General features: G+C 42.3%; 2 protein-coding genes across 2 annotated transcripts in view; one reads left to right on the top strand and one right to left on the bottom strand.

The window, feature by feature from the left end:
* Window positions 1-7200, bottom strand: part of LOC133026774 (receptor activity-modifying protein 3-like) — a 28092-nt gene extending 20892 nt beyond the window's left edge. The window contains exon 1 of the mRNA XM_061093732.1: window positions 6885-7200. Within this exon, the coding sequence (XP_060949715.1) occupies window positions 6885-7011 (127 nt within the window). The 5' untranslated portion in view covers window positions 7012-7200. The remainder of the gene's footprint in view (window positions 1-6884) is intronic.
* A 2806-nt stretch (window positions 7201-10006) lies between these two features.
* Window positions 10007-23740, top strand: zmp:0000000991 (mucin-2). Its single transcript, XM_061094119.1, has 5 exons — window positions 10007-10045; window positions 14545-14660; window positions 14767-14923; window positions 17172-17217; window positions 17870-23740. The coding sequence occupies exon 5, from the start codon at window positions 18200-18202 to the stop codon at window positions 23072-23074; it is 4875 nt and encodes a 1624-aa protein (XP_060950102.1). The 5' UTR covers window positions 10007-10045; window positions 14545-14660; window positions 14767-14923; window positions 17172-17217; window positions 17870-18199; the 3' UTR covers window positions 23075-23740.
* Window positions 23741-24183: the final 443 nt, after the last annotated feature.

The following is a 24183-nucleotide window of genomic DNA, read 5'->3' as shown; positions in this document are numbered from 1 at the left end:
GTTGAGTGCTCAGAAAGAGCCGGCTGCAAGCGACTGCAACGGCGATTAAATCCCCTATCGTTCTTCATTGGCAGAGACAATCAGCTGGAATAACAGCATTAGAGAGGCAAAGCAATTCAGGCTTTCATCAGTATTCCTCCGCCTGCTCCTCTCCAGCTCCATACAAGGATTTATTTTCAACACTGAAAGCCAAAAAGCAGCCGAAAGCCACTTTGTTTCAGGTTCACTTTTACAAACCCCAAAAAGCGAGCTTGTGACAAAGGTCACAGTTGCTATGCTACATAGAAGAAGACAGAGCTGTAAATTTAAGAGGCTCAATCGAAAAGGGTATTTTTCCTTTTGGATAGCTGTTTAAATTCAGTCTGGCTCACAGGCTGTTCAAGAGAACTTACATCATGATGAAAAAGGTAATTGGTGGTTTGACCTTGCCTCCTTCACTCCGTGTACATGGACACCAATAACATCCCAGTATTAACCTTAATAAAGAGAGTAGTCTGAAAAAGATGTTGTCATGTAGACAGCATTTCCTGATTACCATAACCTAAACAAGATCAGAATGGATCTCAGAATAAGATCATACTCAGAATAAGAGATAATTGAGTCACATCATGTAGACATGTATACATTTTAGACCCATTATAAAGTCTCCAAACCTCCAAAATGGTATACAGTAGCATTAAATAATTACAGGCGTCAGCTATAAAACTCATTGAATAGAGTCATAATATGGGCATGCTTTGTAACTTGTAAATAGGAACATGGCTGGATTATTCTATTAGCTCATGTCAACACCATAATGTCCTATTCTGGTGTCAATGTGATCAAAATCTTTGACACGCTTCTCCATAAAAGTCCAAAGCTGTACTAACTGTATTAACGCAGCAGTAAACACTTCAGCACATTGAATGATGTTGCAACGACCCCCCCATACACACACACACACATGCACAGACAGACAGGCCATGTGTAATCAACATGTCAACTTGTTCTGGGGATTAATTACAGGCCTATGCAGCAACAATCTGTGGGATCAACGCCAGCACAGCCGTGGAATGCATTACCACTCCAACTGTGGCCACATCAGGGATGTGATGGATACATGGAGAACACAGAGGACTGACAACACAATGTGAGTGATTAAGAGTCGACTGTATCGACCGCCCTGTTTCTATCCATGTCCATTCAGTGTCCGTTCACACATGCCCGACATGAAAGAACAAATGTCAACCAACATATTGCTTGTTTCACTGGACAAGGATTTCTACAAAAAAGGCTTCTTCTTGTTGGTGGTTGGAGCAGTGGGACCAAAGACCTCTGCCTCAAAGGCCGGCAGGACCCTGCCCACAAGCTGTCTGTCTGTCATTCTCAGAGACAGCAGGGGAGGGGAGGAGGACAAGAGACGCACAGAGGGAAAGGGTAAGATTTGGTTATACATATATATTTATATGTTTTTGGACGATGTACATATAAGGGGCCAGGACCCACAATTTTTCTTACATTTTGACATTGCTGTGTGTGCTGTGGTGCTTTCCCTTTCTTGTGAAAATAGCTAATTAACAATTGATCCCAAACAAGAAACACGTGCACTTGGCCGACAAGTGCATCCTTTCGTCCCCGAAACACAACGGCTCCAGCAGTTGGATTCCTCCTGGGCCAAACTCTCCTAGGATTCATTGCACTTGACGAATGATTTTTCAGCGAGGTGATGTGGCCAGCAAGTGACGAGGCGTCCGATGCTTGAGTATCATGCTTCAACTTCAGCTCTTTAGCTAACAGCAATAAGGGTCGAACGAGCTTGACCGTCTCGATTCGGTTCTGCTTTTCCCGATCTCGTGCTACAGCCCCTGAATTGAGACACAGCTACAATATCGTTTAGTGCACCTCTCTAGCAAGATGTAAAAAGTCCCTCGACGTGAGATAAGGTCTGTGTTAGCTAAATGTTATGTAAGTGCGGTCCAACAGCTTCTGCCTCACTGACCGTTAAACTCGGGCACATCCACAGCTCCGTCTCATTACAGTACCACTTTAACTTGTTTACTTTTTGCGCTGTTAAATAGACTTCACCTGATTGAGTGTTGCCCTCTACTGACATCATTAAGTCATCAGACTCAGTGTCGATTCAGTTCCACCCACTTTAACGGTGCTCATCGCATTCTCCTGTTGTCAGCTCTCCTGTACTGGGAATTAAAGACGGAGCTAACCCTCCTTCCTGCTCTCTCTCTCTCTCCTCTCTTCTCCATTACCAGTGTAAGACGACTCCTGCACGAGGAAAACACTCTCACTGCATTTTGTGTGTGAGCCCTGAAGCCAGATGCCTTATGGAAAAATAGGGTCGCTCTGAGAGCACATACCTCCGCCAAGTCTGATTGGCCACTTTATCAATGTGCCAAATATAAATGGGTTCTTCTCCAGCCCAGGACCCATCCCAACACCAGGTTTAGTGGAAATCGGTTTAGTGGTAGAGCTTATACCTCCATCATGGCTGATTGGCCACTTAATCCCCCTGGTGTATCCAGATCTGCACCTGTTCAGATATGTCCACCCTCCCAACAGCTTTCAATAAATATAATTTATGTCGTTTTTGTGCAACCCTGCTGACAGTCAAACGAACATGCCAAGTCCGCACAGAAGACCCTCTATACTGCACCTGTTCATAGATATAAACACTCTACATATGCCTGGTTTATTCTCTGATCATTTTTTCTTGAGATATTCATAAAAAAATGCTCCATCTAGCAATGTTACAAGAAATGAAAAGTTCTGAGATCCAATTGCTTGATTGCGGCTGCTCCAAAAAGAAATGGGTTCAATCTTAACTCACGCCCCATCAAATTTCATGGTTGCGTAATTCTGCTAACAGACATAAAGCCTCCTCCGTGGTGGTCACAGATTCATGAGATGTATGAATCGTCTTCATTATTGCTTTATTTATTATTTTCAGTTGTTCGGTCTATAATTGTTCAAAACCATTTTCCATATCAGTAATCACATTCTTTATACAGGTATTTCCTGTGATATCCTACGCTTCCAAACAATAACAAGTATATTGTATTTTTAATGTGATCACTTTGTTTGTGCACCATACGATTCAGATTATATCCAATGAGATCCAATCTAACTACACTTATGATGGTATGATGGCTTCTGGCTGACAGTTAAATCAGGTCATCATAATAACAGACAATTATTATGAGCATCTGTAGAGTGTAAACTACTTCTGCAGTGTGTTGACCACACGCTGCTTCATCAGAAATGCTCTGTGGTGCGTTCAAAGTTCAAGTCTCTTCTGATGATGTCTGAATCTTTAACAGCCATCTGAAAGATTAATAATGCTCCCAATACGCTCTCTCACTGCACATCTATGGCTGTGGACGAGCTACACCTGTTATAACTGGGAAGGTTCTATCATTCAAGTTTATTTTGTATAGCTTATACTCACAGATCACAATTTGTGAATATAGAGTAAAGAAAAACTAATATACAAAATACTTGCTGTTTAACCATAGGCCGAACTGTTATTATTCCTGTATATTTGCTAAAGTACTACACTTATAACTGTAAATTCCCAAGGGAGCACACCACAGAAGTCAGACTATAGATTGTAGAGCACTCCTAACCCTAATCTTTGACTCCGAACGACTTTCTGATTTGCGTGTAATAGACATAAATGCAGATTGCGACACTCAAGGAGATCAACATTTGGCTAATCTTAAGATTAAGACGGATAGAGTGACGATAATGTACTCATTGGCCTGACCTCTTTAAAACTCTCACCAATAATGTGCCCTGAAGTGCCCATTGAACCTGTCATGGACTCACTATTGTGGTTATTGCATCTTGCGTATGTGTTGTGCTCATTTCTGAGGACGCAGGATATGTGAACCAGCCATCTTGCATATGGGTAGTTAACAGCAAGTATATTCTGACCCTCACAGGGGAGAAGAAACACAGAAACATCAGAGAGAGTCACAGATGAGGGATCCCTCTCCCAGGACGGACCAAAGTGCAAGAGATGTGGCATCTGTGGCAGAATGAACCGGGTACAGTCTGTCTCCCAGAGATCCCGCAGCTCTTTTTATTCATGTGTTTGTAAGTGTGGCGAACATCAGGGAGACGCTTTCTTACAGGCCCATCCACTCCCACTGAAGCCACTCTACGTCTCATCAATATAAACCTCCATCCGTCAGGGGCTGGAGCCTTGAGAGGTGGCGTCCACCCTGGACAGGTAATCGGGATATCCCAGGGTTAAACATCAATTCATCCTCACACTCACATTCAATTAAATTAAAGGGTACACTGTATTACTCCTCCTCCTTCTGCAGGGAGGACCACAGATTATAATCAGACACTTAATTCCAACAAAATACACATTATTTTTCTTTTCATGTGTAATAACACCATTCATGTGCAATGTTTTCAATATACTATATGAGTTAGACTATAATTAATTAAACGTTGGACAAATATTCTTTACGCTGAACAAACCAAAATATGATAATACACATGCAAACTAATCCACTGGTCACACACAAGCAGGATTTGTGCAAACACACAAGCAGCAGGCGTTCTCAAGTCGTACATGTGACTTGTCTTGTTTGGTAAACCTGAAATGTGCAAGTGATAAACCCCAACATACACCCCAAGATATGCACATCAAATCAGCCACATGCACCAAGAGGATCCAAGCCCACTGCACTCCCACCACAGGTCTAAGAAAAGCATTTTACCCAAAGATAAACAACTGTTTTCCAGTGGAACAAAGGGAGCCCCCCCCGAGGCGACTTCCCACATTGTGAGAAAAGATGCTTCACTTTTTATTAGGGTAAGCAGATGCTTTTTCTGACTTTACCCACCAACCATCCTGCTCTTAGACTGAAAGTACGATTTCAGTTTGATACGTTTTGGTTTTCCCAGTGGAGATATGGATGGGGAACCTCTTTTAGACGAGCGATATCATAGCAAAGCCACTGCTTATCATTTGTACTCACTCTGAAAATAAATAAGAGACGTTTGATCGTGTGTAAAGTGTTTTGTGATGCTCAGTATTTACAGAGACTGACCCTTAATGATGTTTTAATTGAGAAAAGGAGCCTGTAAGCTGGTTTTCTGCGTGGCTGCACGGAGCTGTAGGGCCACAGCTGTGACATGGCAGAGATCCAGGGGAGTCTCAACATGAACATCCTCCTTTCAACTTAAAACAGAGCATAGTACTCCGATTTTAAACCTTAGAATTTATGTTAAGATTTTAGTGCTGAATTTTAGTTCCCCTTCTGGACTTGCACTTAAATAAATTTCTGATCTTTTGACACCATATGTGCCGGGTCGTAACCGGAGGTCCCCAGCGAACGCCCGGAGTCCCTGGAGCCCTGGGCCTTTTCTGTCAGAGCTCCCACTCTTTGAAACAATCTCCCAGAGGAAATCTTTTTATAACGTTTTATTTTTTATTAATTTCTCATCTGTAACTCTGTGCTCTAATGCTGCCTGCTCTTCAAATAGCTTTTAATAGTTTCTTATTAGTGCAAAAGTCTATTTGCAACTGCAAATGTAGAGCGTCTTGAGACAGTACAAAAGTCAGCTGCCAGAATTTTTGCCAGAGTAAACAGGTTGGACCACATCCTCCTGGTTATAGCCTCTTTACTCTGGTTTCCAGTGTGTTTTAAGGTTTTTTTAATCACTTACAAAACACTATTACAGAGATTTTGAAATAAGAGCCTTGAGGCTCTGGAACACTCTGCCCCAGGAAACACCGCAGGCCAAGTCCTTTGAATCAAAGCTTCAAATATACTTTTATAGTATTGTGTTCCCTAATTGTATCTAACTATAGTTTTCATTATTGTAATGGGGAGTCTTCCTTAAATTTTAGCTCTTTTATTCTTTTATTTATTATTATATTAACTTTTTCATTTATTTTTTTTGATTAAAAAACCTTAACTGTGTTTTGAAGTTATTTATATTATTACTATACTCTTTAAAATGTGGAAATTGATTCCTGAAGTGTTTTGAATCCATTTCAGCTTTACCTCTCCAGAGGGCTTGATGGGTAAACAGCCACATTCTGCCTCAAGATAAGAGCCTGAGGGAAGTCTTTCTAAATCGCAGACCTTGAAATTGAAATGCTGTATCACCCAGCTCATGTGTCCGCTTGGGAGAGGGCTCCCCACAACACATAAGATCAACTCAACCACAGTAAGAGACCTGGGCCCTGATCAACACATCTTGGAGCCTCTACATGTGCTCCTGCTCGGCTCAGTGTGTGAACCAGCACTGTTTCTGCTCTGCTGACCCTCTTTCCCACTGCTGATCACAGGACAAAACAGGGATTAAAACAACACTAACACCACAGGACAACACATCTCCACGGCGTCAACACAAACATCTACGGTTAAACCAGTGTGTGTCTGTCAGGGTCTGTCGGTCAAAGCCTCGCACCACATGGAACATAATTTCATACATGAATTCATCCGTGTACCAACCACCAGCTAATGAGCCAGATCCACAAATTCCCATTGGCCCTGATATAGGTCAGGTCTATCCACTGGAGCATGACAGCCGTGGTACAGTGTTCCTGCACTAACTGCATGTGCTGCTGAGAGATGTGGTGGATGATCCTTGTACTTCTTACAGCCATCTCTGTGTTATAGTGCACATGCAGGGACACACACTGGGTGTACAGCTGTGTGCCCTCCTGCCATGAGACCTGTATTTGTGCAGTAACACCCTGGGGAGGATTGTTTGGTGCTGTGCAAGTGGTGACGTGGGTTAACAATGCAAAGACGGCTCCACTTTGAGTTTTGTGTGATGTTGGGACATTTCTCCTCATCACACACACACACACACACAGCACATCTCAGTTATTAATGAATAATAACGGAGATCAAACTCACCCAAAATCCCAACAACAAAAAGTTTTCTCAGCACTGCGCTCTCATGTGTATGATCCATCACGCTGTGACGATCCACTCGCACTTTGGAAGAAAACCTCAGCTGCTGCTGCTCCGGGAACACGCACATTTGAAGCGAACCATGGTAACAATTATCCCCATCGTGCAGATCCGAGCTCCGTCATGAGCCCGCACAGAGAGGCCGGGAGAATCTGGAGGAAATACAAAATTGAGAAGAGAAGAGGCTCCTGAAGAGATGTGATCCCATGCAGCGTGGAGGCGGCCCCCTGTCCGGACTGTGCTCGGGATGATCTGAGGAGTCAGGACCACGCACACTGTCCCGCATCCTCTGTGTGCGGGGGGAGGAGAGGGAGGAGGAGGAGAGGGTGGAGGAGGAGGAGGAGGTTTTCCTCCACAGCTCTGACAACCACTGGATTATATTCTATTAAAAGGTCCTGGAGACATGTTTTACACAGACACTGAAATCTGATGCAAATGATGAAGCTACAATTATTGAATGTGTATTTGTTTTGAAAAATTATAAATTTGTAATTGCATGTTTAATTCGTAATGGCAGAACATTTTAACGTGTTATAATGGTATGAACTATAATTGTTTTAAAATTCAAAATTCTTTCTTTCTAAAAAGAAGGTAAATTAAAGTAAATACATGCTTTTGAAATTTGAATTCATCCTTTAATGTTTTGGGTTGTTTTATATACATTTGTGTGGCTGTCTTTCTGTCTTTTGCATGCAAACAACCAATATAATTGAAGTTAATTATTTTATAACGATTTGAAGTTTTACCATCTATAATCAAAAATAAAACGTCATCATTATGATGTTATTCCGTGATATTGTGATTTTATCTGCCGGTCTACATCACGTATCAGCTCTAGTCTCATGAAAATGTGTTTTTCTTTTCTATGGAACAACACTGACCTCATCTGGTTTCTTTTCGGGCTGCAGGTGACAGATCTGAGGCTGCACTGGACACACACCAATATTACTATAATTATTTCAATGAACCATTTGAGTGTTGTTGTTGATCATGTTAATCTCTTCATGGCCACAGTTTACTATCTTCTAACGGCTACTTCCTGCAGAATGATGCTCCATGTGATGTTGCATCGCAAATGTCGCCTCAAACTGGTTTCATGAACATGCAGTGAGTTCAGTGAACGTCAGTGGCCCTTGATGTGAATCCAGCAGAACACCTTAGAGATTTGGAACAGGAGATTCACACAGTGTGGATGTGCAGCTGACAGATCTGCAGAGATGATGTGTCGTGTAATGAGGTCGATGCGGAGGAGAATGTTGCCTCTTGTGGAATCCATTACATAAAGAACTTTGGGTATGTGAGAACAATGGTGAGAACTTCTTAGTGTTAGCATGCTGTTCCTAATAAAGTGCACACTGAGTTTATCTTGACATGTTATAGGGAAGGTTCTAGTTTAATAACCAGTTTGTCATAAACTTCCTAACTAGTCTGGGGAAGTTTTTGTGGAAATTGTGAATTTTTCTGCATGATTATTTATTACATTTTTCTAGATTGGTGATTTTTTTGAATAAATGTCAGCCTTTAAAACTATGGATGAATGTGTCACGTACATTTCCATGTGCAGTGTAGATCTATTGTCTTTGAGTTTTGGACCCAGGGCAACACAAGCTAGTCCCTTGTAGAATTATTCTGCACATATTGTTTTCACCTAATATTAAAACCTTTGAGATTATCTTGTAACTTCAGTTTGGTGTTTCTAACTAACAAGGGTGCTATGCATCAGATAAAGTTGAGGATGCCTTCTTCATCTCAGCAGCGATGACAGGGAGAGGGCGCTGTGGAGAGTTGGTGCCAGGTGGCTGAGGAGGGTGTGGAAGTCAGATTGACAGGAAAAAAACCTTCAACACGTTTTCCCTGGAATTTAGAGTAAAAGAGAAAACTGATGAAATGTGGGCTCAGTTCTGATCAATTCTTGCACAGTTGCCTGGAGAATATAATCCCTCAGGAATCAATGCAAACCTTCCTCAATCAGTTAGAATCAAAGCCTGTGTATTCAGTTGCAGGATACAGACCATCTGAGTGCACTAATAATGATGTGTATGAAGAATTGTATCTAAAGACAGATGAGGACATTTTTTAAGTTAATGTTTTAATAGATACATGATCATTTTTATGAGATCAGCTTTTTGGTGGCTAGTATAATTACGGACTGTATATATGGATGACATGACAGCTCCCTAAACGTCAAATACTTTTTTCTCAAAGATGGTGTCTGTCATTTTGGGTATAGTTCTTTGGTTTGGTCTTAGAGGGATAGTTCACCGAAAAATAAAGGCTAAAAACTTGGTGTAAATGATGCAGTTTCAAGCCAAATTCGAATGGTGGGGCCTTCAGAAACTTGGATGACGCCACAGGAGCAGTATTGAGGAATGGTTTTTTTTCTGTTGTGTTTTAAAACATGAATAAGTGGTCACCAGTTATTTCAACTGTGTTGGATTTGGCTGCAACGCTGTTTACCCCTGAAACTCCAAAAGTGTTTTGTGGACTCGAACACTTCACCCACCCCTCCATCGGCATAGTGGCGAGTAGATCATGAGTGAATACACTTTTGGGGTGAACTATCCATTTAATTCACATTTGTATACATTAAGTAAATTATGACTTGAATCGTGGTGCATTTATGATTTGAAAAGAAGCTTCCTTTTAAGGTTTTGCACACAAAAATCTGCCAAATGGATGAAACAATAAATGTGAGTTACTTTGTCTGTAAAAGAAGTGTAATAGAAGTGTAATAACATATTAATTTCTCAATATCTCTCATAAAACAAAAACGAATCAAAGGTGGGCTGGACAGTGTCCTGGGAAGGAAACTTCTGGAGCAGGACTTGAGAAATGGGACGCGGCCGGTGCAGCTTTTACTGTCCCACCTGTGGGAAGCAGGTGTTGAACTTTGACCTCCACGCGGACACCTTGACTTTCACTGCTGCTGCTGCGGAATCCGCTCCGCTCCGGATCTGTTCTGGACACGTGGACCGGTCGGTGTGAACAGCGAAGTGTCACTGAACCGGTTCGAGGAGGAGGATGTCAACAAGTGACGCAGGAGGAGAGCTGCGGCTCAGAGCTGCTCCGCCCGCACGCAGCACCACACGAACCCTGCGGACAAGGTAACTGCACCGACTGCTTTTCACGCTATTTCACCCAACACTTGTTCTTCTTGCGGAGTTTAGACGGTTCTTGTGCTTGTTGGATGTTGTTGACAACTTTTTAATATCCGCCGGAGACATTTTGGCCGCGGTGTGAGAAACCCAAACCGAACTCCGTTGACAAATCTGCACATTGAGGTGTTCCAGCTCTCGCCTGGAAGCAGATCTGTGTCTCGCAGCCAAACGAGGAGATGTCACGATTCACGGCTGCGTTTCGGTCACATCGGTGCAGATATATACCAGTTATGCACTTTTTTAAAATATTTGCTGGAGTCTTTTTAGAAACTCACGCCGAACTCCGTTGACAAATCTGCACATTTAGGGTTTCAGTGCTGGTCTGGAAAGCAAACACACGTTTAACAGCTAAAACAAATAGACGTAACGGTGTGTGACTTTATTTGTGTGATTTCGGTTGATAACAATTGCAGCCGTATTTACATGTTCCTCGTGGATCAGCCGCAGGACCGTGACCGTACTTTGACAGCCGCAAGAGGAAGAAAAATACTTTCACTTCCACGTGTTTTATGTCGTAGTTTTGATACATGTGAGTGTAGTGATCGTGAAAGTAACACAAACTTATCCAATACAACTCTATAAAAGTGGTTCTTTTTGGTCTTGGTTTGGGAAAAGTGCCCTTTTTTTAAGTCAAGTTTGGTGGAGACGTGGTCTTCCCTTTGTAAATGAAATGTGACGTATATGTGGAATGTGGAGCGTTCCAGGGCCTGTTGGACTCTTAAATATCACAAACTAGTATAATCAGTAACAAGGGTTTAACTAGTAGTTTGGTGCATTTCAGCCTCAGTGGTTTAACATGCCTGACATACAGTGCTTGCACACTCAGGCCTTCAGGTTATCTGTCAGCACCATGTTCAAGCTGTAGCTGCATGCCCACAGCTCTGTTTCTTATATCATATCCATCTATTTGCTGCAAGATAAACACCCATGCTGGAAGTGTGACAAGGGATGAAGGTGTGGCAGAACAAGTCTCATTCTGTCCTGACCATCTGCTCTTACCACCGCCAACTCATTAACTTTATTAACTGGAAGATGATACTTGAAAAAAGCAGTTAAGGGTGTTGATCATTAGTTGGGGCATTAAGTGTTTGTCAGTGCCGGGAACACCCACACTCGGGTTCAGCCTGGATCTTTTGTTATGTAAGTGTTAGCTGGCAGATCTGGACGCACACACCCACAACCCAGGCTGACCTGCGATGGAGAACACACCGACATACTTGTATGAGACACACACCACAATGCAAAAATAACAGTTGGTCATCAGCCCACGATGCATCAAAACAAACGGCTCACACAGAGCGGGCACGTTTCACGGCTGCAGCACAGGTCAAATGTTTTATCGATGTCAGGTCAGAGGTCACCAAAGTACTTTGACAACAATCCATAGTCCCATTTACATTAGAATGCACATTAACTCTACTGATTCATCTCAAAATAAATGTTTCAGGTGTATTTGTTTAGTTTAAAAACTGAAAAATGAGATGTCCCTCTGTTTTCACTGACTCACAGCCAGTTTGATTGATAGAAATAAGCTGGAAACAGAACAATGAATGTTTTACTTGTTCAGTTAATCAATCACCAAACCTGGTTCATTGGTTAATGCAAATTTTATGCCGAGCAATGGCTTCATACTTTAAGATGGGAGTTAAGAGTCAAAGCAGTGTTCCTGCACGAAAGATTAATAAGTTAGTGTTTAAACAGAGAGCGAGCAGAGGGACAGGATCGCTTGTTTACTGGTGCAGAGAAACACAGAGACAGAGTCAGATCTGGTCATTGGTGTCAATCCGGGTGCACATCAGTGCGTGCTGCTGCTGATCAGCACCTGCCAAATCCCTCAGGTATTTCTGCAGAAACAAAAAGGCACCACGAAAGATAATTTAGTGTCTCATTTAATTATTTTATAGAAAAAAAGTTGGAGCAGATAAATTTATTTGAGCATCAACAAAAAATATTTTGCCATCAGTCTGGCATTCCTATAAATAATTTAATCAATCAAATGATTAATGCAAGCACAAATCCCAAGAGCTCACTTGCTCTAATTTCTCAGATTTTTACATTTTCAGTTTTTGTCGTCCTCTGTGCTGATGATTGGAAATCTATAAAGATAATCAAATAAATAAAACAAGCCGCAGTTGACTGGTGATATGATTTGCTATTTCTGGCATTTTATCGCCCCAAAAACTCATCAGTCAATTTAGAAAATAATCAAAAAATGATTAGATCATGAGAATAATCTTTCGATGCAGCCCTAAAATATGTAGACACACAAAGAGAATAAAATACAGGTGTGATACCAATCTAATACCTCAGCCAAGTAGGTTATATTTTAAATGGCGTTTGTTAATCTTTCTGTTTGGTTGTTTGTCTGCCTGTCACTCAGCAGGATGACTTAATCTTATACTGGGATGGGATGTGACCCAAAGACTAACTCATAAAATTTTGGAACAGATCCAGGAATTTATTTTTCACCTTCTTTAACATCACAAGATAGGATATAAGCCTCAGGCGAGGTATGCACTCTCTGAGCAACGTTCTAGTTTGTTAATTGTTAATGTACATTACGCAACAGGGTAACAACACGAGGAGCATCATGTCAATGTTAACTTCCACCACGTGCTGCAGCTGGAACGGCAACTGTTTATGATCTGCAACTAGACTAAACTAACATGGACGATGTTACTTCATACAGAGGCTGGAAGAGGCCAGTGAATTCAGAATATTAAAAACAATTGTAATAATAGTTCCCGATTAATCAAAAATCTCACTGTGTGGTTTGTAACTCTGCAGCCACAGATTCACCACAAGCAGAAACAATCACTTGATGAAATTGATCAATCAGATGGGAGAAAAAGCTCCAACATGGTTTAAGTCGCTATTTCTTGCTTCTCTGAATCTGAGAATTCAAACTCTTCAAATCACTGTTAATAGATTAACTTTGGGTCCCGTATATTGTTACTTAGACAAAACCAATTATTTAAAGACATCAAGGACAGAAAGTGTGACAACCTTCTCTCAGTTTTCTGGAATGAATTCTAAGTTTAGACCACAGGTTCGGGAACAATGAAAGTAACCCCTAGTTGCAGTCCTACTCTTTTTGGCTGTAGGCTAAACAGAGCCTGTTCAGATTTCATGTACATTTGAGATCTATTGTAGGTTAACATGTGATCATGTGATCATGGAGCTCCAGCACGTACTGTCTGAGCAGCAGCTCCTCGTTCGACGGGTTGAATTGGCAGGTTTACAGGGACTGTTATGGCAGAGCATATTGTACTGTTTCTTCTGTTGCCTCTGGCGGAGGCAGGATTCAAAACACCAAGCTGTGTTGGCCTTGGAACTGAGGAAGCAGCCGACGAACATGAAGATCTCCCTCCCTCCCCTATCACATATCTCTCTGCTTCTGTCTCATGTCGCATCATGTCAGGCTTTTGTAATAGCTTGACTGAGATTATGCTCTTTTGAGGTCATGGAGTCACCCCTGAAGGCAAGGTGGATTTGGAGCTGTGCATGATGGTCCATGTTAAGGTCGAGAAAGAAAGATCAAAATTAATTGCGCACAAAGGCTCACAAAGCAACACAGGCCTGTGCAGATCCTAAGCAGTGATTTTCCCCTGCACAGGAACAAGTGAGTTGAAAGTGAACCAGGAGTGTCTCTTCACAGAAAACTGTCCGGTCGTTTAATTTGTTCTGTCGGGTAATGGTTGCAGGGGACTCAAGTTGTACGTGTTAATATTTCGTTAGCTGCCTCATCGTGTTGGGCAGTGGGCTCAGTGTGGGATCTGCGTAGGCCAGCAGCAGTAGAATGTGCATGTTTGAGTGGGTGTGTTAGTGCTATCCTCTGGTTGAGAGAGAACGCGTGGTGTGAGCACAGTTGATTTATTGTGTAACCATATCTTATCAGTTCAATACTGCTGAAGGGATGAGAGCCATGTCTGACTGATTTACCTTGGCGTAAGTTTTCTGCCTGTACCAGATATATTACATTGCGATGCATAAAAGGATAAAAGATTAACCGGACAAGAGATTGTCTTTTTTTTACTACTGTCTTTTTTACCTCAATACACACACAAATAAAACCCATAACATTAGAACAAACAACTGCAAAGAGGTCGATGACTCTTTACAACTATTAATGTAGTATAGAACATTGTCTATTTATTAAACTCTTTTGCAATAATGTACATTGTCATCAAAAAATTCTTGTGGCATGAAGAGGTTACAGTGTAACTGTGGAGGCTATACATGGAGTTAGGGCTGGTTTTAAAAAAATCTATTCTCTGATTGAAATCGACCTTTATTTAAATTATCCCATTGGGTAAAATGAAGTGCCCTTCAGCAAGGCACTTCCTCCCCCAGCTGCTGCAGTGGGGCAGCACAGCGGGTACTGGGGCTGGACCCAGTAGAGTATACTAACTGAAATAATGAATTCTATTTGTTTTGTTTTTTAGAGAACAGCAGGGTGAAACAGTTGAGAGGCTTCAGCTTGAAAATCATATAGCTGTTGAAATCCCAAAAGTCCAGGACCGTCCCCGATCCTCCATCAGTCAGGAGGGAGCACACAGAGGTGAAAAACACACACACACTGACCATTTCTGTATACGTGAAGAATCTTTTTAGCTTTGATTATTTGAATGTCTAGCAGTTAATCAGCTGTTCTGGATCTATTACAGGACAACATTTTGGAGCGGATAGAATAAGACAGCGGGAGGTCAACTTCCAGAAACCTTATGGACAAAGATTCTCCTCCTCGCTCCTCATAACACTCTCCAGGAATCGAAACCTTGAGAGTGCACATCTAATTTGGAAGTCCGACTCCTGTCTACACAGGTAAGCCAAGAAAAGACACGGCATCATAGGTAATTTTGTTTCCAGGAACTAACGGGGGCCTGCTTTGAGATGTAGCACATTATATCACCATGCTGTTGGGTCTGCGTGTGGTGTGACAATCTTGAACAAAACAAAATGATGCCTGTTTTATGCATGTAGGCTACATGTCTGCATAAAGTGCATGTAGCAACATACACATATGCAGACTTGTTCTGATATTTTGGTCCAGCATTATTATAAGATTATAATCGGATGACTTCACAGACCAGCCTTCCCTCAGTGTCCAATTGTCGGTCAGCTAATCGTTACTGAAACCTCCTATACAGCATGAAATCCCATTGGTTGAAACCTTAGATTGTATATAAAGATGGACGAGTTGTCCCCACTTCCTCCCACTATTCAGAAATGGAGCCAATTACAAATACTGCTATCTTTCACATTTTGAGCTTGCGCCTGTGCTGTAGCGATCAAACTGTCACAAGTCATTCTCAGCGGTCAGTCACTACGTTTCACCCACCTGTCATAGCATCAATCAGAAAATGAATCAGAAAAAATGGACATGGACTTGAGAAATAATTATTTGACTTTCTATTTTGGTCCATCTCCCATGGAGGAGGCAGGATTTATGACCTATTCTGCAGCGTACCGTCAGGTGGCAATTGACATGCTTTGGCTTCAATTATGGGAAGCGGTCACGTCGTCCATCTTTATATACAGTTTATCTCTACATTATTTGTACTGTAATTGTTTTAGTTCAGTAACCGTGGCTCATTAGCGAACAGGACTGGCTCTGCTCTTGTTATCAATCCTCATCAAGGTCTGTTATCTTTCTGTGAATCACTACTGTTCTGACCTCTTGTCAACATGACATGTATTAGCCACCTGTTATTGGCTTATTGATGGCTCCTGCCTCTCATTGGTAAACTGTTCCATCACAGGAGCTGCTGCCGAGATGTGGAGTAGTAACAATTTGTTAAGAGTCATAAGATCACATTTTCAAACTTTAAGTTAAATAGAAAGTGAACCAGCTGACCCTGTCTGCATACTGCAGCATGTGACACACTATCTGGAGGGGTCAGCTCCTTGTATAAACAAGGAAGCGCCCTTAACAAAGTGGACCTAGCTGAGAGATATGTGTTTAACTCAAGAGTATAAAGATATAAAGCTTTTAGTGCCCTGCCAGGTGAGGTAGGGCACATTTTACTGCCAACGTGTCACAAATCATCTGTTTTCAACAGCAGCACAAGAGAATTAGAGGTGAATTTTGATTTGTGGAGACACGTTGAACGTTGAAAGGTTGGTGCTGTGAACTTTCCCTTGAACTTATTTGCGTGCCAATGTGTGATGTAGGGTGAGATTTCAAAAGTCAATACAAGGTAATTGATTAATCTGACTTTACTGCTTCAAGAGATGACACACCTCTTTGTCTGCCACCTGCAGTCTTTTCATACCATCCAACATGTCCTTATATAGAATGTCTGATCGTGCATGAGCAATGCACTCAAGTGTGATCCATGTGCTGCCATGTCCAACATTAAAGTAGCAAGTAGCATGGTAGTGCTCTCGTAAAAGGTTGTGAGGTGTGACTTTAAGTGCACAAGCGTCGGGGAGAAAACAGTTTAGCCGAGAGGGACAAGGAATGTTGACTGTCCTGCTGATCAGCATTACCCTGGCTAATGCGAGACGCCAAATTCCTCAAATGGTTCCCACAAAAACATTACAACAGACGACACAAAGACTGAGACGGTTTATTTTTTCTCATCCTTATTATCATTTCTATAATCGTAGATGGTTGATGTCTCTGTGAAACATCTAACGTTAAGTTTTTTTCCAACAATTTTCTTTTCACTTTCCTGTTTACAAATTGCACAGCAAATTCATGATTTTACAAAGGCTTTCTTTCTTCAGGCTTGTTCCATGGCTCTCAAACAGGCCATTGCATATTTACAGTAAACACATACTACAGTCTCATTTAGGTGATTAACTGCCTTGTCCAATTAATTTGTTGTTGGCCTCTGTTTTAATTAGTATAACACACCCAATAACGATAAAAGAGTAAAGATGCCACGCCTTTTATTGTACTAAAAATACTGTCTGTAATCAAAGCTTCATATCCATAGTTACTACAGTATGTTGGGAAACCATAAAAAGCTGTGCAAACTGTAGGTCATGGCCAGTCTGTGGCAGGTGTAATTCTGTCTTGTGTCCCCAATGGTTTTAATGTCTCCTCTCCCTCCTATTTTGCCAGTTTGACTGAACCACAGAGGGCTGAGACTGCGAACGGCTCCTGCCAGGTAACAATCATCCACAATTTTTACCATAATACACCATAATGTGAACGGAACACTGGTTTGGAATGAAAATAGTGTTATATTGTACATTTGAGTCTCAGTTAATCTAAAATATTCCAAATAAATCAATACTCCAGGTACTTACTTCAAGGTTCACATAAAACATCAAAACATTAAGTGACATTGTGTTCTGAAAACACCTGAGATTGGTTATTATTTTAAGAGGTAGAATGGAAAGGGCGTGTACGTGCATTGTGTCCATGTCCTTTGAAACCTCTCATGTCTTTGGAAATAACCTGTTTGCCAAGGCCTGAATCCCTTAAATAGCTACACCATGGGAACGGAGGCTGTAGCAAAGCTCTGGTTTCTCTGCCACCTCATAATACAGCTCTAATAGTAAACTTGCTGTAAAAGCCAGGTAGCATGTTTACAGGATTTACATAGGCATGATAAGATGAGCTGAAGTTGACATATAAGGAGTTAGGCTTTTGTATTACAACTAAAATAAACAATGATCTATACAAATTCATTTGGAATGGAAAAAATATGATGTGTTTCTTCATTAAATAATGATTGTAATATTCTGATGTTTGGTACATTTGTATTAAGTTTATGACATCTGATATGTACCCTGTTTTTTTTCTTTTCTTTTAAGGTGAACAGCAGATCATCAGCACCAGACACGCCTGCAGAGACACACAGTTACTGCCGTTTACCACAGACAAAACCATTTCTAGCCAAACAGGAAAAGGATGTTATCACTGTTGGTTGCAATGGACTGGAGACTACAAGGCACTTGAATGTAGATCACAGTTTGCCAAATGGTCTCTATGGACCAAATCAATGTAATGGCTTGCCCTTGCGTCCATGTCGGGCTCAACTAAAAAGGACTGGCACTGGACCAATAGAGGTAGAGGAAGATATAAAGGACCATACAACGCTTGAGAATCAAAGGGATCCTAAACTATCCAAACCTGCTGTCACCATGCTGTCTTCCACTGTGGTCGGAGTTCTCGCTCCAACCTGGAGTGGCCATAATCGACGGATCAAAAGATTTGAGGAAACTGGAAATTACGATTCTCAGGGGAATTTACAAGATGTGACAAGCACTGTGGCAAAGAATGCTCATGAGGAGACTCAAAACCAACATGGTCCAGTGAGGGTTATGGCAGAGGGATCACAACCCCAAGTGAGAGCCCCATTTCTGGGTACCAGGAGGAACACGTTGGACTGGTCAACAATGAGTGATCCTTTAAGGATGGACTATTCTAAGAAAATGATTCAAACTGTCTCTTTGGATGTACACTCTGGAAGGACTGATGACAGGAAACTAGTTCCAGGTGGTTTAAGCCCTGTAACCACATATACACCACGACTATCTCCTCCATCTTTTGACCCAAATGAACAAAGGAGAAATCCACAAACCGGCCATCAAGGACCACTGTCACCTTTAAGCTCTAAACCAACAACCAGCAGTCTGCTTCTGTCTTTAAGACGAATCAATTCCAGTGGCAGGACTTCCAATGCATCCCCCTCCTTCCCTGGTGAAAATCCTGCTCCAATGGATCAAGAAGGAAACTTGCTCCCAACACATGTTTCTCAAACCTTTTTCAATAATAATGAGATCGAGAGGTCAAAGCCTGTCCGCTCTCCATCGTCCATTTCTTATAGGTCAACTGAAATCGGGCCAGTCATTTCCCCATCATCCTCCAACCACAGAGAAAGAAGTGTGTCAGAATCACCCTTCTTTTCAAACTCAATTTTAAACGAGAACAAAAAAGACACACCCTTCACTCAACAACCTCAAACATGTTTCAAACAGGCATTTCTGAGTAATGTGCCATCAGCAAGCCAACAGATCTGCAGGGGTTCAAACAAAAATCAAAACCTATTCCCAAAGACCTCAATCCCCTCGCCCAGACATTCCCCATATTATCCCTCTGACCTCCTAAAAACCGCCCCCCTCCCGAGAAGGACCACACTGACATCCACTTCCTGGTGGAAACAAGTAACCAAGGAAGGCAGTTCTCCTTTAAGCCCTGATGATACAACCAACATCAAAGACCAGCCGAACACACCCTTAGTTCCACCCTGCAATAATAGCAGTGCCTTGGCAGGGCCAACTTTAACTGACAGCAAAAGATTTAGTAGTCAAATCCCCAATAACAGGGACAACACAAACACAACAGAGTCGGTTTGCAAAGGTAACATGAACCTTATTATGACAGAGGGAGGAACTCAGAGCCTTAAACAAATAAAGGACTTACCTGAACACAAATCAGACGGACTATTCAGACGGCAATATGGCTCCTATTCAAATAACAGGGAACCACTAAAGCCTCTTAATTTACCAGATGTTTTGTCTAGGTCTCGATTTAACAAAGCTACAGCACCGACAACACTGAGTCACCCTAAAGAGCTTAGCAAGGGTCCTCCAAGTAATAGTTCATTTCCAGCAGATCTAACTGGATTAGCTCCTACTTTGCTAAATCTCAAGAGCTCAGATTCACCCACTGAGAGCAGCAGCAAATACAAAAATTATCTTGGCTCATCCGAAACAAGCAGCACTCCCACATCTCTTCACAACAAGGACTCTGAAAAGTTAACCAAACATTCTCTTACCCTTTCTTCCACCATCCCTCTCAGCAGTCAAGCTCCTACTATTAAAACTACACCTGGTCTCCCTCCAACCCCAAACACCAGAACTGATTCCTCCTTTCATTTCCATCCAGTTTCCTCTCAGACCTACGTTCACACTTCAAACACTGATACTTCTTCCCAAACATCCAAATTAACTGACACAGCCTACATCACACCTCTTGGCTTTAAAAGAAGCTATGTCTTCATACCCACGCACCCTAAAGTAGTGTCTAGTCTGATTCCCACTGTCAGTGCTTCCCCTAAAATAAACAACATCCCTGTATCCACTGCATCCGTCACCTCTACTAACATTGCCAGCCATCCTGCAGTCACAACTGCTCCAAGCCCGTCCTACCTTACTCCTGCCATCAAGTTATCTCCTACCACCACCACCCTCTCCTCTCTCCTAACCCCCCCTACCACCCCAATCACTACAAGCCCCAGCTACTTAGATGCATCCAACCCTAAGGAAGGCAGGAGATTCTCAAGCAGCCCAGAAGGAGACAACAAGAAGGGAAAGAGAGTGAGACGAGTAACATTCGAGGACTCTGTGGATCTGCAGTGTTCTGAGCCCATCACAGTGGAGAAATCAGATCCATCTGTCCCAACAAGTCCTCTCTCACCTTGTATTAGAACCCCATCCATTTCCCCATCTCTAAGTTCAGGACGTCCAACCATAAATACATTTCCTCTGTGCCCAACTACCCCCAAGACTTCCAGCATACAGATTGGGAAAGTAGGGAGGTATCGATCCCTGTCATCTGACCTTGCTGATTTAACATCTATGGAGCAAGAGATGTCGAAGCAAGGAGCTAAGGACACTCTGATCTCTGAACCAGTTAGACAGGACTTAACCACAACTGGGCAAGAGAGGACACAATCAAGAGAGTCTTTCAAAGTCCAGGGCCATTCCTCTGCTGCTCTTTCCCTACCGCCTGACTTTTCAACTGGTTATAAGCTTCGTTATAGCTCCCCGCCTTACTCCAGTCTTATGTCAAGCAGGACAACACAGGGAGAACCTAAGGCTATTACACCCAGATCACCCCTCTTCCAACGAGCTTCTCAGTCAGTGTATACTCCACTTTCCTTACATGCTGAGCCTGGTCCAAGCATAGCCATACCCACATCCAAATCCCCTCTGGCATCCGTCAGCCCAACCCAGACATTTTCTTTTCCCACGAAAAACAAAATTGCCACAAAAGAAAGTTCCTGTGAGGCTTCAGAAACATATCAACTCAACAATCAAAGACAGAATACCAATCAAGATCCCAAGAATGGCCAGATATTACTTGTCAACAACAGAGTTCATATCAGCTCACCAGATGAAAGGGCACACAACTCAACATGTGTAACTGAAACACTGGTCTACAACATTCAATTTAAAGCAAATACAGCTACAACTGCCTCGAAGAACACCACATCTAAACATTTGCAACATACAGAGACCAAGTTAAGTCAACAACCCAACAGAGTGCAGAATAAGAAAGCTACAGGGGAACCGCATACTCATTCAGGTCAGAGCTCCAGTAGTGGCAGCTCAGCAGACAGTCAGTCCCAGTGTGAGGGAAGCCGCAAAAGTAAAACAAAGGAGAATGTGCTTGGTAAAAGCAGGTTTATTTCAGTGGAAAGCAGCAATGAACAAAGCCCAAAGAAAAGCCGGTTTGCACTGAAGAAAAGTGTCAGCACACCAAACTCCAGTTTGTCAAGGTCAGACTCAGATAGGTCCAACAAGACTAACAACAAAATGGACCAGGTCCTTAACAAAATAAAACAAACATTTAGCACCAGACGGACTGATGACGATCTATCATTTCCTTGGAAATGGAAAAAGGCTTCCCAAACACCCCATGTCAGTGGATCAAGGGACATCAGCACTGTCAGTGATGTCACCACTGACAGGACCAAAACGGTTAGGGAGAGAGAGAAGGAGGGATCGGTGGATATTAAGGACAGTGACCAGGGAACAGAGTGTACAAAGATACAGACACAAAACAGATACAGTATCATACCACCCACTGCTGTCACACCTACAGGAGGTCGGTTCTCCGTTTGGTCAGAAAAATCTACTCCGGAAACTGACCAAGATGAGCAAAATGCTTGTGCAGGATTGTCTGACAATAAAACCCAAGTTCATCTCACGCCCCATAGCCAAACAATACATCATTTGGACTTTTTCAATGACAGCAGGACATATTATAAACCCACACTCCAGTTACCCACATGTAGAGATCCCAGCCCTGGTAGGAGCCCCAACCCCTCTGATAGTTGTCCTACTCAGTTCAGGATGTCCACATCCAGCTCCAGGAGCCCTTTCTCCCCCTTCCCCTCTATTTCCCCCGTCTCCCCATTTTCCTCACCTGACATAACAGACGACAATGTCTTTTACAGCCCAAAGCTACAGCGTTGCAAGGAGTCATCCTCACCATGTGAGCCAGGAGAGGGAATCAACCTGGGGGGTTCAAGAAGAAGCCGTGCATCAACTGGTCCTCCAAGTCCAGTTGCAGGACAGGACGACGAGCACTTTACATCCTCCTATGCAGACTTAAAATATGGCATTGAGCCTGGGAGGTCATTTTCTGTGAGCTCAGTGCTCTCCAGTCGACCCTCAGGGCCTGGACGCATCTCCACTGGATCCAGATTTCTGAGTATGGGTGATCTCTCGAAATCATCCTTGACTTGTGGAGGTAATGGCAAGGACTTAGATCAGTGGTCTTTCGGGCCTGATTGGACCACAGAATACGATTGCCGGCCCCAAGGTGATAACAGTGGTTCATATTTTCCCAGTGACCCTGCTAAAATTAAATCAAGGTCTCTTCCTCGATCATTGACCAGGCGCTTAGGAACCTGGAGCTCTGGAGACTCTCAACCTGGAAATACCACAGGCTCAAAGCAAGCTCATCTTTGGAGCCGAAGCATGAACCCATTCCATTTTGAATTGGATGCAGAGGGTCAGCCCACACCGCCTGCAACACCTCCCCTGTCACCAGTGTCCAGACGAATGTCCAAACCCCCCAGCCCTTCTTCTCCCACCTTTCCTAACCCACCTGGAGCACCACAAGCAGTGGACAGCCAGTCCTCTAGAGTGCGTTTGCCCTCCAAAGGTTATGTGTCCAGCCTTAGCACCTTTGATGAGTCATCTGACAGCAGCTCAGACACGACAACCGATGACGAATATTACTTAGAATCGGGTGATGGGGAAGAAAAGGAGACAGAATTGTGAAAGTCAAACAGCGGCTCTCTTTCAAGTCTGTGATCCTGAACTTAATGATGGGAACTAAGGAGAAACCCCAAGAGAAGAAAGACTGGCAGTTATCTGTCATGTGCAGCGAACTCTGCTGCTTGTTTACTCTTTTCGTGACCCAGTGGAGACATAAGGTCATAAGGGACAGCTGGTTTCCTGCATGATTTGCTTTTCCAGAGTGGAGGTTGCTGTTGTGTTAAATGACCAAGCATGATATTATCAGCACAGTTTTAAACATGTTTAAAGTATGTACAGTGTACTTTAATTAGCTGCAATATGTGGAGTAAATAATAACAATTCTTCAACATTTATAGTTCTGACAGTTGTATGGCATAAGTGAGGGATGTAAATTTTTTCAGCTGTTTTAACAATCAGCCTATTTTTTCATTTGCATTTCATCCTGCTACTTAACAATAAGTGCTGAGGTAATGTGGATTAATATGCTTTAATAGCTTTCATCGTCCGTCTTCTGTGTTTGAAGATTGCAATGAATCGTAGTAAATGTAGTCAGCATAATGCAGATACAGTAAATTTTCAATTTTGTAAATATAAGCAGAGTGTTTTTAAAGAAACTTTAATCTGGGATGAAATACAATTAAGTTATTAACATTTGTGCTCTACTCAGCGCTTGCTCTTATTTGCACAGTAACAATCTAAAGTCTTAATATATCTATTTTGTAAATAAATGTTATATTTCTAACAATATTGTGGTAGTTTTCTTACACTCTTGCTGTTGTGTGATGTCAAATGATCCAGGCTTAACCAGTACGGTTTCTCATTGTGTCATTTTATTGCAGCGTTAAGTGTTAAATTAAGTGAAAGGGAATGTTGGGTAGTGGCACGATCAAAGTTTCAGTTCCGCGGGTCACATTCCAGTCTGTAGGGAGTTTCTCAAAGACCAGTATTAATAACAATGCTATCTTCCTTAGATATGGTGGGGCTGCTCACATTTTTCAAGTGGGTGGTTCCTTTTGTTCTTCGCCATGGCAACACAAACTGTTTTGGTGATGGTTGGACATAACATCCATTAGAGGAGTGTGTGTAAAATCGTTACTTGGTGTACTGTGCTTTCTGTTCTACGCATAATC

Source organism: Limanda limanda, chromosome 20 (assembly GCF_963576545.1).
Source record: "Limanda limanda chromosome 20, fLimLim1.1, whole genome shotgun sequence".
In the NCBI taxonomy this organism is placed as follows: Eukaryota; Metazoa; Chordata; class Actinopteri; order Pleuronectiformes; family Pleuronectidae; genus Limanda; species Limanda limanda.
Note: the sequence above shows the minus strand (reverse complement) of the source record. Positions and strands in the feature narration are given on the sequence as shown.